Source organism: Gekko japonicus, unplaced genomic scaffold (genome assembly GCF_001447785.1).
Source record: "Gekko japonicus isolate JY-2015 unplaced genomic scaffold, Gekko_japonicus_V1.1 scaffold2649, whole genome shotgun sequence".
Taxonomy (NCBI): domain Eukaryota; kingdom Metazoa; phylum Chordata; class Lepidosauria; order Squamata; family Gekkonidae; genus Gekko; species Gekko japonicus.
Window position 1 is genome coordinate 241306 of NW_015165902.1, and position 16277 is coordinate 257582.

General features: G+C 46.3%; 1 protein-coding gene across 1 annotated transcript in view; it reads right to left on the minus strand.

Moving 5' to 3' along the window:
• The window catches only part of LOC107110576 (cadherin-12-like), a 46212-nt gene extending 36363 nt beyond the window's left edge, over positions 1-9849 (minus strand). Inside the window, exons 1-2 of the mRNA XM_015411374.1 lie at positions 9654-9849; positions 1100-1385 (exon numbers count right to left, since the gene is read on the minus strand). Of these exons, the coding sequence (XP_015266860.1) occupies positions 1100-1385; positions 9654-9849 (482 nt within the window). The remainder of the gene's footprint in view (positions 1-1099; positions 1386-9653) is intronic.
• Positions 9850-16277: the final 6428 nt, after the last annotated feature.

Genomic DNA, 16277 nt, shown 5'->3' on the forward strand with positions numbered 1-16277 from the left:
CAGGAATGGCCAAGATAACTGAGCCTCCCCTTTCCAAAGAGGTCTCTTGGATCTGGCCACTGCACCTTCTCAGAAAGTGTAAATGCAACCGGGGGTGGGGTGGGGTGTCATTGTACAGACAGATTGCATCGAGAGATCGGATTCAGACAGTGCCTGATAGGATTGTCTGCAGTCTACAGTCCACTTGTGCATCAGGAGAGATTAAGACAATTATTCATTATCATCTTCCTTTTACTGTTTTCTGTGCCTTCCTTTTTTAATATAGTGGTACGAGTCAGGATGGATCGGAGAAGAAGTGAGAGAGAAATTGCCAGGAAGAACAAACAGACAGCCACCACCGAAAACTATTACTTCATTTCAGACACTACATCAAATATTTAATTAAGGACTAAGCAATGTATCAGATTGAAAGGTGGACTACAAAGTACATAAAATAAGGGCGATTAAAAAAACAAACGTATTAGCACGGTTAGGCTTAAGGCTACAGAAGGGTTCCAGATAACCTTGCCGGCTCCACTTCATTGGCATGGACTGAACTCTCAACTTGAAGCCTTGAGGCCCAGGGCAGTGTTGTGGGGTACAGGAGTATGGGGTAGAAGACAAAAAAAAAGCCAAACAAACCAGCAATGGATTTTAGTGAAAGGTAACAACCCCTCCCCCTCCACAAACCACCATGGTATCATTATTTTTTGGGGGGAAGCAGAATCAGAATGGCTTGCCCATCCCTAGCAAGCCTTGTTCATCAGATGTCAGAAGCTAAAAAGGCCTGGCCTTGGTCAGTGTTTGGATGGGAGACCACCTGGGTCATTTCCTGCAGGAGCGCACAGGAGTGGAGCTCCGGCAGTAAAGAGCCCAGGGGGCGGGCACATGCAACAAGTCCCACAGAGCTGGGTGATGGCCAACCACCTCTGAATGTGTCTTGCCTCGAAAACCGCACGGGGTCACCATAGGTCAGCTGAGACTGGACGGCACTTTCCACCACCCGTTTTAAATAGTTTTTAAAGCCTCCTCGGAATTCTTTTGTTAGTATATATATATTTTTTGCAAAACTGATTCCACGGAGGAAATTGAGACAGGAAGTCAGAGACCATCATCTCACCTGACAGCACTGTTGGCGACATCAAGGTCTTGGGCTGTTACAGCTCCTATAATAGTCCCAACTGGAGTATCTTCATCAACCTCCATGGTGTAAAAAGGCTTGCTAAAAACTGGAGGTTCGTCTACATCCAGCACATTAATCTTCACGGTGGCGGTGTCCTTGAATGGGCCCACGGAATGAAAGCGGTGGTCGAGGTGGACATTGGAAGCTTCGACTTTGAAAGTGTACGCCTTCTTCGTTTCAAAGTCTAATGGCTGTAATAAAGACAGACAATGCAGAATCAGACCTGACAAAACCCAAAGCCGTAGTGAAGAAGACACATGGACAGTTAAACTGAAATTTACTGAAATAATGAACCATATTTTATTATTTATTGTATAGGTTGTATTATAGGTTGTTATTTATGCTACTATGCTGTAAATGAACTTCAGACGTGGGGGCTGCCCAATGGGAAGACTGAACACATGGTTTTAGGGACGACATAAGCCTCTCAGGTCCTGGAATCTGTTTCTATCTCAGCTAGAAGGACCTCTATCATTGTTTGGCCAAATGGTCTGGCCTAGTACGAGATAGGTCTTCAGAAGTTTCATAGCTCAGAAGCAGAATATTGAAATGTGATTCTGGATGGTGATGGTATGCTTTTGGACTGCGTGAATAGGACTGGAGGGGGAACAGGTTCCACAAAGTATTGCTGGGGAAATCATGCTCTTCCCTTCAACCCATTTTCCCATACCTTCCATATTATCAAGAATATATTCTGGGGATTTGGAGCAAGATATGCTCAGGAGCTCTCTTTCTCATTTCCTTCAGCACCTAAAGTAGTAAGTTGAATGACTGCCTAAAGGCAATAATGGGTTAAAGGTTTCCCTTGCTCGAAAGCTAGTTGAATCCGACTCTAGGGGGCGGTGCTCATCTCCGTTTCCAAGCCGAAGAGCCAGCGCTGTCCAGAGACGTTTCCGTGGTCATGTGGCTGGCATGACTAAATGCCAAGACACATGGAACGCTTTACATTCCCACCGAAGCAGTACCTATTTATCTACTTGCAATTTCTTGCTTTCAAACTGCTAGGTTGACAGGTGCTGGGGCCAGAGATGGGAGTTCACTCCATCACATGGCACTCAGGTCTCAAACTGCTGAGCTACCGACCTTCCGGTCTGCAGCTCAGCTAGAGGGTAAATAAATGGAAATGCAACTGAGACAAAATGAAGATGCTGATGTTAACGGTCTCTGTCTGACCAGATCTGTATGATATACCTCTCCTGGATGGGGTTCACATTTCCATTTAGGTATCGGGCTTACATCTTAAAACTGCTCCCTGAGACCCTGACACAAGGTTACTTCTTGATCTGCAGGCTTTAGCTGATATCAGGAGTGGGTTTCCCAACAACACAAGGATTTTAACGGGTACATCAGTTTCACCTGTTCCTGAGACTAATGAGGGATGGCCAATGTCATACTTATTTGGTAAACATGTAAATACAGGGGTCATTTCCTGTGGGAACGCACAGGAACAGAGCTCCGGCAGTAAGTAGCCCAGAGGGCGGGCACATGCAACAAGCCCCGCCCCCTGCTCCCAGCAGCCCTCAATCAGGCCATGAGGAGCAAGAAGCAGCCAGGTAAGTTGCAGAGCCCACCCCCAGCCCACCTTCAGGTACAAGCTCTCCCTCCTCTGTGAGGGCAGATCTGCGCATTCCCCCCCCCAGCTAGCAACCCAAAACAGTCCAGTGGAGCCTGAGTGGTGGGTGTTGCCTTCTGGCACACTTCCGGTGATGTCAGGGGGTGTGGCATATGCAAACGAGCTATGCTAATGAGTTATGCTAATGAGCTCCTGCACCTCTTTTTCTACGAAATGACCCCTGTGTAAATACCATATAAAAGGGTGCGCGCACATGCAACAAGCCCCACCCCCTGCTCCCAGCAGCCCTCAGTCAGAGCAAGAAGCAGCCAGGTAAGTTGCAGAGCCCCCCCACTCCCCCCGTCCAAAACAGTCCAGTGGCACCTTTAAGACCAAGTTTTATTCATGTCCAAGCTCTCCCTCCTCTGTGAGGGCAGATCTGCACCTTCCCCCCCAATGGCTAGCAATCCAAAACAGTCCAGTGAAGCCTGAGCGGTGGGTGTCGTCTTCTGACACACTTCCGGTGATGTCAGGGGGTGTGGCCTATGCAAACGAGTTATGCTAATGAGTTATGCTAATGAGCTCCTGGACCTCTTTTTCTACGAAATGACCCCTGTGTAAATACCATATAATGTACTTCAGGAAATACCTGGAGATTTGGGGAGTAAAGCCTGCAGAGGGTGGGGCTTGAAGAGGGGAGAGACAGCAGCGGGGTACAATGCCGGAGAGCCCACCCCCCAAAGCAGCCGTTCCCTTCAGGGGAACTGATCTTGGTCATCTGGAGACCAACCGTAACAGTGGAAGATCTCCAAGTGCCACCTGGAGGTTGGTATACTCAAAGGAACTTGGTATATCTCAATATCAGGCTGAGCTTGGAAAGAGCTCGGAAGTTCCATCTGGCTCAGGATATATCAGCACATCTTTTCTCTACTGCTGGCTATAGACACTTCAGTGGCTACCAGTTCACTGCTACGTTAAACTGAAATGGGTTGACACAGACAAGCTGCTCGTTTGGGAGATACTTAATGGAGCATCTTCTCCAGCATCTTCATGGGTTGGGATCTACTGGTGAGATGTGTCAGGTCCAGTGTTCCCTCTAAGCTGCGTTAGTGTGAGCTAGCCCACAGTTTTTTAGCCTCCGGCTCACACATTTTTGTCATAGCCCAGGAAGGATATAGCTCCAGAGCAAACTGATTTATGCAGCAGCCAAATCTCCTGCTCACAACGTTAATGCCAGCAGCTCACAAAGTAGAATTTTTTCTCACAGGGCTCCATAGCTTAGAGGGAACATTAGCTCAGGTCCCCCCCAGTTAAGACACTCTCCACAACACACTTAAGCAGTGGTAGTTTATTGAGATATGCTTACTTTAGGAAAACAGGCTCCTTGTCAGAACTGAGAAAAAAAGCACGCAAAAGCCCCTATTATAGATAATACAAAATACATCCCACACCTCGCACATACGTCACCATTCGGCCCCTATTGTAACTATGGCAACCCTGGCAGATATATGGCACCTTATCTATGTCCAGGCCTGGCAAAAGAGTCTCCAAGGACAGCTCCCATGGGAACTAGCGGTGGGACGCAATATTAAAGGAAGTTATGGCTTCTACCTTATCTATGTCCAGGCCTGGCAAAAGAGTCTCCAAGGCCAGCTCCCTTGGGAACTAGCGGTGGGACGCAATCTTAAAGGTATTTATGGCTTCTACAAGCATCCACTCAAAGTACCCATGCACTCCCCTCAGGAATTCCCTCCCCCCTAAATTATGGCAAGCAGTGAGGTGGAACAAGGTGAAATGAAACTGAAGCTTGACAAAATGCTACTTTGAGTAGCACCATCACCTGCGATCAGATTATCCTCTGTAAAATTGCTTCCCCAGGGAAATTTGCCAATTATCGCTTCGGAAAAGATCAGTAAAGTCATTTTGATTTGGGCAGGGCTTTCTGAGACTGTGTTTACTTGCTGCATTCATGTTTTTTTTAAAAAAAATATTTTATTGTACAGATATAAAGAGAACAAATAAAAGCATTTTACATAACCTTTCACTCTTTTTTTATCCATTTTTTCTATTTTCTCCCTACCCCCCGTTACATGGCTTGCTGCATTCATGTTTAACAATTTTTTTTAAATGATTGTTTTAAATGTAAGTTATTTAGAAGTGGTGTGTTTGATCAGCAGCAACAGACGTAGCATGTAGCAGTTCCCTGGCGCTGCTTCATGAAGCTCCAGATGAAAGGGTCTCCCACAGGCAGAGCCAGAGATTATCTCTGCCTGAATCCTCAGAGAGCTGTTTTCAGCAGAGCAGGCAATACTGAATAAGATGAAACAATAATCTAAAGGCAAAAGATAACTTTTTAAATGTTCAGATTGGGCTCTTACACATTCTCATTTTTCTTCACTTGTGTGTTCCTGTTCCTTGAGGTGTGTGTGGGGTGTTTGCTCTGCATGTGTTTTGAGCCCTCTAGAGGTCAATGTGATATTACATTTCTTTATGTCTAGCATATCTCCCTGAAGCTTTAAGCTGCAGGGTTGTATGCCGGTCATAGAGGGATGTAATATCACATTGACCACTAGAGGGAGCAAAACATGTGCAGACCAGAAAACAAACAAACAAACAAAACCAAAGCAACAGGAACACACCGAAGTGAGAGAAAGTTCCTGGTCTTGGACAGAAAAGGAAGAAAATGGGCAACCATATCTGGAACAGAACCAAATCTGAACTTTGTAAACTAATGGACTCATTTGGTCACCTCTCCTGCCTTGCCCGCAAAACAGTTGTTCCTATTAATTGTTGTCTTTTAAGGGATTACATTAAATTTGACAAAGGTATCATACTTTGTTTACATGTGCTGCAGACTATTGATATTAAACATGATAAGGGATGGAATGAAGAGGGGAGGAAGACCACTAATAGAGGCATTTGCGTTATCCAAAACTTCAGAAAGGATAATTATAGATCTGTTTTCACAGCTGGTAAAGGTAAAGGTTCCCTTGCTCGAAAGCCAGTCGAATCCGACTCTAGGGTTGTGGTGCTCAGCTCCGTTTCCAGGCCGAAGAGCCAGCGCTGTCCGAAGACGTTTCCGTGGTCATGTGGCCGGCATGACTAAACACCAAGGCACACGGAACGCTGTTACCTTCCCACCTAAGTGGTACCTATTTATCTACTTGCAATTTCTTGCTTTCGAACTGCTAGGTTGGCAGGAGCTGGAACTAGAGACGGGAGCTCACTCCGTCATGCGGCACACTCGGGTCTTGAACTGCTGAACTACCGACCTTCCACAGCCTGCAGTTCAGCGTCTTAACCACTTGAGCCACCGCAGCTAGTATATCACATAAATCCAACACAATTTAGCAACTAGAGTGTGACCTTGTGGCTAAACCCGCTGCATATCTTTGAGACAGTTCATTCACGGCATGCCAAGAAAGTTGCTCATCTCCAAACAGGATTGCCAGATCACAATGCAGAGAGGGACCCTGTTTCAAAGGGAAAGCCAAGGCAGCCCAACAGCTCTTTTCTGTTTCTCTCCTAGTTCTTTCATTCATTCTCCCACATGTCACTGCTCTGGCAAGAAGGTTTGCGGTAGAAATCATGGGCTGTTTCTCTGGTGGTTTTATAAATAATTTTCACTCTTCCCATTATATATCGAGTGCATTTTTAAAATTCTACTCTTCCTCCAAGAAGATCAGAGTAGCGTACAACATTATCCTTTCCCCCACTTTGTCCTTACAACATGGGTTATGTTGGGAGACGAGCTAAGTGGCCCAAAGTCACCCAGCCGTATGGCAGGGAGGAGGTCTGAACCCAGGTCCCCCAGACCCCAGTCTCCAAATCTGACCACTGCACACACACACACCCCGCTCGCTTCCCCACCATGGCTGCTCTGCTTACACCTGAAGCAGACGAGCATGACAGGCTATCCGAATAGGTCAACGCGCCCTACCACTCCATCTGAGACAAGGTGGGCTTTCAATACATCTGTGAAATCCTTTTCTTCACTCCGTACACAAGGCTTTCATTCATTTTTCCTATCGTGACCACATTTTTTCATCTGCTGTCTACCCCATGACCTGCCCCAAGAATCGTGGTTGCCTTTCTTAATCATGCACATATTGCATATACCTTGCTGAAAAAGAAAGAGAATTTCTGCGGTACAGCAGTTTAACAGGATTGGGCCTCCGCCTTCTGTTATACGTCTATTCCTGGATACTTAGCTAACAGTGACATCTTGTGGTAAGCTTTAATAACTACATGTAGCATCTTTGTTTTAAGATACATGGGAATATCTAAGGCACTAGGAAGAGATTCAAATATACAATTCTGCAACGTTTTAATTGCGAAATTTTTAAAATCTCCATCACAATTAGTCATTAGCATCTTACCCAGCATGCATCCAATGTTCTTTTATGCATGTGGTTCCCTTATCAAGCAAAGGCAGCTTATTTCAAAATGACAGGAAATCCATATTAGCGCTCACAAAGCAAGGAGAATCTGCTTGACTTGGAACGTGATTGGAGAATCATTTACAACAGTCATGTGTGAATTAGGAAGGGTATTGAAAACAGATCAGCCAATATCATAATGCCCCTATATAAATCAATGGTGAGACCTCATTTGGAATACTGTGTGCAGTTCTGGGCACCACACCTTAAAAAGGATATTATAGCTTTGGAAAAAGTGCAGAAAAGGGCAACTCGAATGATAAAAGGGTTGGAACACTTTCCCTATGAGGAAAGGTTAAAGCGCTTAGGGCTCTTTAGCTTGGAGAAAAGACGACTGAGGGGTGACATGATCGAGGTTTATAAGATTATGCATGGGAAAGAGCAGGTAGAGAAAGAGGTACTTTTCTCCCTTTCTCACAATACAAGAACTCGTGGGCACTCCATGAAACTGCAGAGCGTTCGGGTTAGAACGGATAAAAGGAAGTACTTCTTCACCCAAAGAGTGATTAACACATGGAATTCACTGCCACAGGAAGTGGTGGGTGCTACAAGCATGGACGGCTTCAAAAGGGAATTAGATAAGCATATGGAGCAGAGGTCCATCAGTGGCTATTAGCCACAAGGTATAGCTAGGGGCTCTGGGGCAAGTGATGCTCTGTCTTCTTGGTGCTTGGGGGGGGGGTCAACAGTGGGAGGGCTTCTAATGTCCTGGCCCCACTGCTGGACCTCCTGATGGCACTGGTATTTCTGGCCACTGTGTGACACAGAGTGTTGGACTGGATGGGCCTTTGGCCTGATCCAACATTGGCGTCTCTTATGTTCTTATGATAGCCGCTTTACATCTGAGCTGAGAAAGCAGGGTAGAAATGTGTTAAATACATTCATAAATTAAAGAGACATTATCCACTCATATTTTTGAAAGAGAAAAACACTGGTGCTAGCAGTGTTCCCTCTAAGCTGAGTCGGTGTGAGCTACCTCACAGTTTTTTAGCCTCCGGCTCACACATTTTTATCTTATCTCAGGAAGGAGGGCTCCAGAGCAAACTAATTTATGCAGTAGCCAAATTCCTCACTCACAGCTTTAATGCCGGTAGCTCACAAAGTTAATAATGTTGTTTAAGACATGTCTCTCTTTTTGATTGCAAAATAGGGTACCAACCATGTTGATGTATGCAAAGACTCCAGTTGCTGAATAAGCAATCCTAGGCACTGTCTGGCCTTAGTTTTCTCTGGGTATGGACTTTCCAGACCTTTACAATATGGACTCTGAATTTCATTCATTCATTCATTCATTTATAATTTGGATTTATATACTGCCCCTCTCTGAATTCACAGAGCTCAGGGTGGTTACCAACAAAATGACACAATTTAAAATCCAGGAGTTAAGATAGTTAAAATAATATCAGAATGGCACCAAATAAACATACACTATGCATTAAAAAGGTAAGGCTTCCCTTGCTCGAAAGCCAGTCGAGTCCGACTCTAGGGTTGCGGTGCTCATCTCCATTTCAAAGCGGAAGAGCCAGCGCTGTCCAAAGACGTTTCCGTGGTCATGTGACCAGCATGACTAAACACCAAGGCGCACGGAACGCTGTTCCCTTCCCACCGAAGTGGTCCCTATACTTGCAATTTCTTGCTTTCAAACTGCTAGGTTGGCAGGAGCTGGAACTAGAGACGGGAGCTCACTCCATCATGCGGCACATGTGGGTCTTGAATTGCTGAACTACCGACCTTCCACAGCCTGCAGTTCAGCGTCTTAACCACTTGAGCCACCGCAGCTCCGACACTATGCATTACTGTTTTGCAATAAGTGGGGAAGACAGGGTGGGGGGAGGGGAAGGGAGTGCCAGGTAAGATGGTGCCCATCGCTGTCCTCAACCAAATGCCTGGCATAACATCGCTGCCTTGCACACCCTGCGGAGCTGCACATGGGAATGGATGTTGCTCAGCAGGGAGTTCTACCAGGTAGGAACCAGGGTTGAAAAAGCCCTGGCTCCAGTCAAGGACAGCTGGACATCTTTACAGCTTGGGATCACCAGTAAGTTGTTCTCAGCAGAGTGTAAAGGTCTTCAGGGGACAAACCAGAGGAGGCGGTCCTGAAGATACGTGGGTCTCAGACCACTCACGGCCTTAAAGGTCAGGACCGAAACCTTGAACCCGACCCGGTACTCCACTGGGAGCCAGTATAGCTGGTGCAGCACAGGTTAAATATGTGTGGTCCATGATGTTCCGGTCAGGATCTGCACTGCCACATCCTGGACCAGTTGGAGTTTCCAGATCAGCCTCAATTTATTTATTTATTTATTTATTTACATGAGACTTATATACCGCTCATAACCCCTAATGGGTCTCAGAGCGGTTTACAGACTTTACTACTATACAGTAGTGATTGAACCTACCTAGGGCCACATTTCACAAGGGGAGGGACTTCCCTATCGACACCCAGTTGGCAGCGCTTCTTTTCTTCTCCTGGCGGGCTCCGAGTGTTGTTATTCCTGGCCTCTTTCTGGCTGCCCGGCGACCTTCTCCTGGAGGCTTGGTGTTTTGCGTGCAAACGTTCTTTCCGGCTGCAGCTTCCGGCTCACGTCCTTCCGGCTCCAGCCGTGCTGCGCCGCCCTGTCTGCTTTGCCTGTGTCCCGCGTCCTGCATTCACTCCGCCTTCCGTCAGGTCTGGTCATCCGGAATTCAGCCGCCATTGTTGTTTCGCCACCGCTGTCTTCACCTCCGTTGCTGCTGCCAACACTCCTGGCACGGAACCAGGAGGTGGGTGCCCCCTGCCACCTAGGGCAGGTACCCATTTATCTACTCATTTATTTATTTATCTTTCGAACCGCTGGGTTGGCGGGAGCTGGGACGGGGGACGGGAGCTCAATCCGGCCACGGTGGGGAATCGAACAGCCTTTGAGGCTGTTCGCTACAGATGTTACAGGCAGGCGTTGTATTACCTGCGCCACTGCTCCCTCCCTCAAGGGCAGGCCAGCATAAAGCCAGTTACAGTAAACCAGTCTGGAGGTGACCATTGCGTGGATTACTGTGGCCAGGTCGTGGCGAGACAGGAAAGGGGCCAATTGCCTCGTCTTGTACAGCTGGAAGAATGCCAGCTTGGAAATGTTTGTGATCTGGGCCTCCAAAGACAAGGAGGTATCCAAGACCACACCCAAACTCTCGATGCCTTGAGCCGGTATTAGAGGTGCGCTGTCACGAGTGGGAAGTTGGGACCCCAATCCTGAAACCCATCCCCCCAGCCACAGAGCCTCTGTCTTAGTTGGATTCGGTTTCAGTTGGCTCTTCCTCAACCATCCCACCACAGCCTCCAGCCCCTCAGTCAGATTTTGTTGGGTTGGTGTCAGGGCAGACACCCGTCAGCAGATATGGCCGGGTGTCGTCAGCGTACTGGTGACAACCCAGCCCGAAACTCCTCACCAGCTGGCTGAGGGGATGCATACAGATGTTAAACAATATTGGGGAGAGGACAGCCCCCGAGGAGCCCCGCATGTGAAGGGGAACCTAGCTGACATTCTCCCTCTAGCACTACCCTGTCCCCAGCTTTGGAAAAATGAGGCAAACCACTGTAAGACTACCCCACAAATTCCTAAGTTGGTGAGGCGGTGGGTCAACAGGTTGTGCTCTTTATTAAGGGGGGCCCCTTTGTGACCCTGAAACCTTTGACAATGGCAGGGAAATTGCTGCTGACACCCCAGAAATTGCTGGCTTCTGCTGAGCAGAATATGTCAACAGAAAGAGACAGTTTTGGATTCTCCAGTCTGATCTCAGCATCTGTGTGTATGTGTGTATGTGTGTGTGTCTGTGGCTAAGCAAACTTAGGTAAAGGTTCCCTTGCTCGAAAGCCAGTTGAATCCGACTCTAGGGTTGCGGTGCTCATCTCCGTTTCCAAGCCGAAGAGCCAGCGCTGTCTGAAGACGTTTCCGTGGTCATGTGGCCGGCATGACTAAACACCAAGGCGCACGGACCTTCCAGTTAAAGATCCTAGACTGCCACTGCTGGGTTGTCCTGACCTTGTATATTTATTGTACATGTCCCCCCCCCAAAAAAAAAACCTGTTCTCTCTATTTGCACAGTTGTAATTCACCTTGTAACTTGCTTTGACTCCTTTTGTAGGAGAAAAGGTGGGTTAAAAATGCCTCAGTTAATTCATCTGTTGCTCTCAGTGTACTGAAATTAAAATTGACCACATTGACTCAGCACTTTAAAAAAGCCTTAGTCAAGCCCCTTTCAGAATCCTGGGTGAAACCGCCCCCTGCGTTCAATTGCATGGCAGCCCGACTTTGACAGCAGGATCTTGAAGGCAGGCCAGCTTTGCCACCTCATTAGGTGAAGTAAATATATATAAAAAATCCAGCCTCCAGATCTACACCACAGGACAGGGTCATCTTGCAGCTTTTATAGAGGAAGGAGGACTGGGGGTGGGGGTTGTACTAGATTTAATAACAAATTCCACTGCACCAGATTTTGAGATCATTTCTAGTCTTCTAAGTGCCTTTGATGAACTTCTTGTCTGGCAGATATTTTGTCCTACTCGGTATGCCTATGACTTTCCTGAGCCTCATTAACAGGGCCATCTAAGTCCACTGACTCCTGGCTTAAGACACGCTTGTAAATGTTCAGCGATTAAGAGCTGCTTAGCTGAAATCACTCTTCTTTTGCCTGAAGGACACCGACCTCTGAATGAAACCAGTTGGTTTCTTCAAGCCTGGCATTTGCCTAGCCGTTTCAGATATGAGATCCTCCAATCCCCAAAGCGCAGCCGGCAGCCATTTCTCCCCGTAAGACTGCTTCTCATTTTGAAAGGATGAAACCTGGGAACTCAAGAGGGACTTTTCAGTTTCAGCTGGACCTGAACTACCTGGAGATAGAGGACATGAGCTGGGCCACAACAGATACAAACGAATGACCACCATGACCTGGATACTGCATTGAGAAATGGGGAATTTTAACTTCTGGAATTCTGTAGAGACAAAAGCATGTAAAGCACTTATGTTCCAAGTGGCTTCCTGCTGGTTTATTGGAGAACACCAGGCTTCATTGGCCACTGATGGTTTGAGCTGTTGGCCTTGTTGAGATCTGGACATTGTCTGACAAATTGATTTGTTGTGTGATGGTTTTATTCTGGGCTTTGATGACATTTTATAAATAAGCCAAACTGAGCTCCTTCTTTTGGGAAGAATGATTGGACATGACTATTTAAAATAAACAAGCAGATGCTTTGTTGTACAGATTGGGGAGGGGGATTATAAAGGAATTTCCGTCAATAACCCAGAACAGCTAGAAAGGAGGCAAGTGATTAACTACTAAGCTTTGTGAGGTTTTACAAGAAATCGGGGACAGAGAGAGCAACGAGAGGAGTGGGGGGGGGGAGGAACCTGTTTGTCATGCGTTTCTGCCATATGGGCCTATCCAGCTCACTCGAGAGTCTACTCCTACACAACAAATACAGTACCACCAGGGACAAAGGAAAAGAAATAGCTGCCTCAAGTACTGGAGGAGAGCCTCTGAATCATAAATGGACATTTCGGTCAAGAGTAAAAGAGGGCCTAAATTCGTGGCATGATGAACACGACATTCCAGAAGCCGTCACCATTCCCTAGAGCAGCGGTTCCCAATCTTTTTAGTATGGTGGCCCACAAGTCCAAATTTACTTTTTACAGTGTCACATCCCTTAATAGATAAATGTGCAGCCAATAGCCCAGTTTCCTTGTATGCTGCTTTTATTGATTTCAAAACTGCTTTTGATTCCATCTCTAGGGTAAGACTTTGGGAAAAACAAAGAACTACATCTGTAGACTGGAGGCTATTTAATTCAAGCTTTATATTCTAGCTCATCGATCAAGGTCAGATGTAACAGAAACGGGCAACTTACTAATTATATACCAACATCAAAAGGTGTGAGACAAGGATGTACTTTGGCTCCAACTGGTATTTATTTATTTTTATTTTATTAATTCAATTTATACCCCACCCTCCCTGTGAATATTGTTTATATTAACAACATGTTAAGCAGCTTAAGTAACCCTGACTTTCACCCCCCTACATTAGCTGAACGAAAGATCCCTGTATTATTATATGCCGATAATTGTTGTTGTTCAGTCGCACAGTCGAGTCTGACTCTTCGCGACCCCATGGACCAGATCATGCCAGGCCTTCCTGTCTTCCGCCGTCCTCTGAAGTTTGCTCAATTTCATGTTCGTTGCATCTATGACACTGTCTAACCATCTCATCCTTTTGCTGTCCCCGTCTTCTTTGACCTTCGATCTTTCCCAGCATCAGGGTCTTCTTCAGTGAGTGCTCCCTTCTCATTGGGTGGCCAAAGTATTTGCGCTTCAGTTTCATTATCTGGCCTTCCAGGGAACAGTCAGGGTTGATTTCTTTTAGGATTGACTGATTTGAACATGAAGTTGAACAAACTTCAGAGGACGGCGGAAGACCGGAAGGCCTGGCGTGATCTGGTCCATGGGGTCGCAAAGGGTCGGACTCAACTGTGCGACTGAACAACAACAAAAACAAAAAGTTAAACTATCTTCCCCAAGGATTAACATCCTTAGTACTTTGGGACCATTTTCAGTCTCTCTGGTTAACAGCAGTCCACCACACATTGAGAATTTTAGGCTTGTCTGCTCAGACACTCCTGGTAATGGGACTGGACCAGGCGAAAGCTCTGGCCAAATGACGGGGTGTTTGACATTGAGCGCCAGAATGATATTAATAGTGCTCCAAATTTTTTGGCACCAGAGAATACTAGATACGTTGTAGCACCAGCTGCTTATTTATCATCATTGGAGATACCATCTCACCACAGGGCTTTCTCCCTAGCTCGTTGGAGAGCACGCCCTTCTACAGTGGTTGAGGGGAGATATAGAAAGACCCCTATGCTTGAGAAGGTTTGCCCCTGCGGAGCTGGTATGGTTGAATCTACTGAACATGTCTTGTATTAGTGTGGTTTCTACCAAGAAATTCGTGCAAAGTTCATCCTTCCATTCCTTAGAAAGACACTGGCCTGCTCCTTACCAGCACAAATCCACAAATTAAAGCTTCTTGTTTAAGGTTTCTCGTGGGTGCCTGCAAAATTCGCACAGTTATCGTAAGCAGTGGTTAAGATACATTTAATATACTATTTATTTTAATCTGTGACAACTTTTATCAAATTTAAATTTTATTTTTTTACTATATGGATATTCTTTCATTTAACTTTATTACTCCTGACTGCAGGTATATGATTTATGCTGGTCTTTGAACCATATTAATGAATCTGAATCAGTGTCGCATCCAGGGCTGGCACAAGTTTTTTTGGCACTCTAGGCAAATGATGACCAGCATTCCATTTTCTATAGCGCCCGGCCAGATGTTTTAAAGAAACCAACAAACATCACTCAAAGGGTGCAGAGGCCCCGATTATGAACCCCAAACCAGTGGGAGTTCAGCTCCTCCACCTTCTGTCAGCCGGACCACAGCTAGGGCTTGAGAAGGTACTCCTGGGGGGGGGGGTCACTGGTTTGAGGAGATACGCAAAGATGACAGAGGATGGTGAACAGGTTGGTGGCAAGGGGCTCTGTGCAATTCATCTCCCACAGTGGGTGGAGGGCACTGCAGGGGGCTGGGCATGAAGCTTCCCCACCATTATTGTCACTAAGAGGGAGGGAGAGATGAGAATGTGAGAAGTTGGTTAGGAGGAAAGAAAGAGAAGGATGCAAAGGGCAGGAGCCGCCATTAATGGGGACAGGCCTGCGACTCACTTCCAGAGACTCTGTGACCAATTTTTGGGTCCTGAGACACAGGTTGGGAAACACGGCCCTAGAATAATGAGCTCCTCTTATCAAGTCCACTATTGTCACTGAGTGCTTACCTAAATTGACATTTTTTTGCTAACTTTATAGGAATGTGCTCGGTATTTGAGGATTGGGGGAGCAGAACAAAAAGTGTTTCAATAAGACGAGCAACAGGTCCCAGAGGCTGTGTGTTGGGCACATCCCTAAATGGCTACCAAGATTTGCCTCAAGTAGAATTCTGCCGGGGGGGGGGGACACATCCAAGGAATTTTGAGAGAAGTTTTGCCCTGACAATCATATCCTTTGGCAGTAGAGTAAAAAATAGGATTTGGAGCATCAATGGCCACAGGGTGGAACGGGTGGAAAGCTTTAGGTATTTAGGAGTACTACATTCCTGCGGCACTTAAGCTCTTTCAGGTAAAACTATATCCAAGCTGTCGTATGGAACAATAATAGGCCCACCATCTTCTGCCTTTATCTCGCTAGAAAGACTTCAATCAAATCGTTTTGAGAAGGGCTCATTCATTTCAGCTGCTGTATTCATGTTTGGGTCAGCATGGGTGTTATGTATTGAAAACCATGTTAAGCTTTGGACTCAAACAGGATTGTAAATAGACCAATCAGAGCCGTGCGATGTTCTGGTGGGAAGCACTCTGATTGGACTTTATCTGTAAATAGTTATTGGTTGTTAGCTGACATGTGGGCGTGGCCTCCCAAGCCCAGACTGTTTAAAAGAGAGCCTGTTGCTCTATGTTTTTGTCCCGTTCCGATTTCTTCTGACTTCATTGAATAAAGCTGTTCACCAACTGCCTTGAGTCTCGTATCTCGCAATGGGCCTGTTCCTCTCAAGTGTCAGAGTCTGAGGCCCTGTGCAGTGTTTCTACACAATACGTACATTTCGATTTGTTTTGTGGGATTTAGATTGTGCCATTGGTGTCTAAAGTCAGTGGGCTTCATCCGTGTACCAGTCCCTTTCAAACGTTCAGTCACACACACAAATGGTCTGCCCCATGGTACAAACACCTCCACCAAACCAGCCAGGTTACAATTTGAATAGGTTGGATCCTACCAGGAACCAACGGAAGGACAAGTGTAGATTCACAGTCTCCCTTCTTTTCTGACAATCCTCTGCTCATTTCAACTACCTTCTCTGGCCACCAGGGGACTCTCACGAACAAAATTCCATTGATCCAGAGAAAAAAAGGAAGGGAATTTGGGCAAAACCCCTTTTGTTTGCTTTTGTGCCAGAACCATGCTGGTTGAACCCAATCCAAAATCTTCTCAGGATTGCTAATTCTACACACCAAAAAATACAGACTTATCCCATAGGAAGTGGTGGTGGC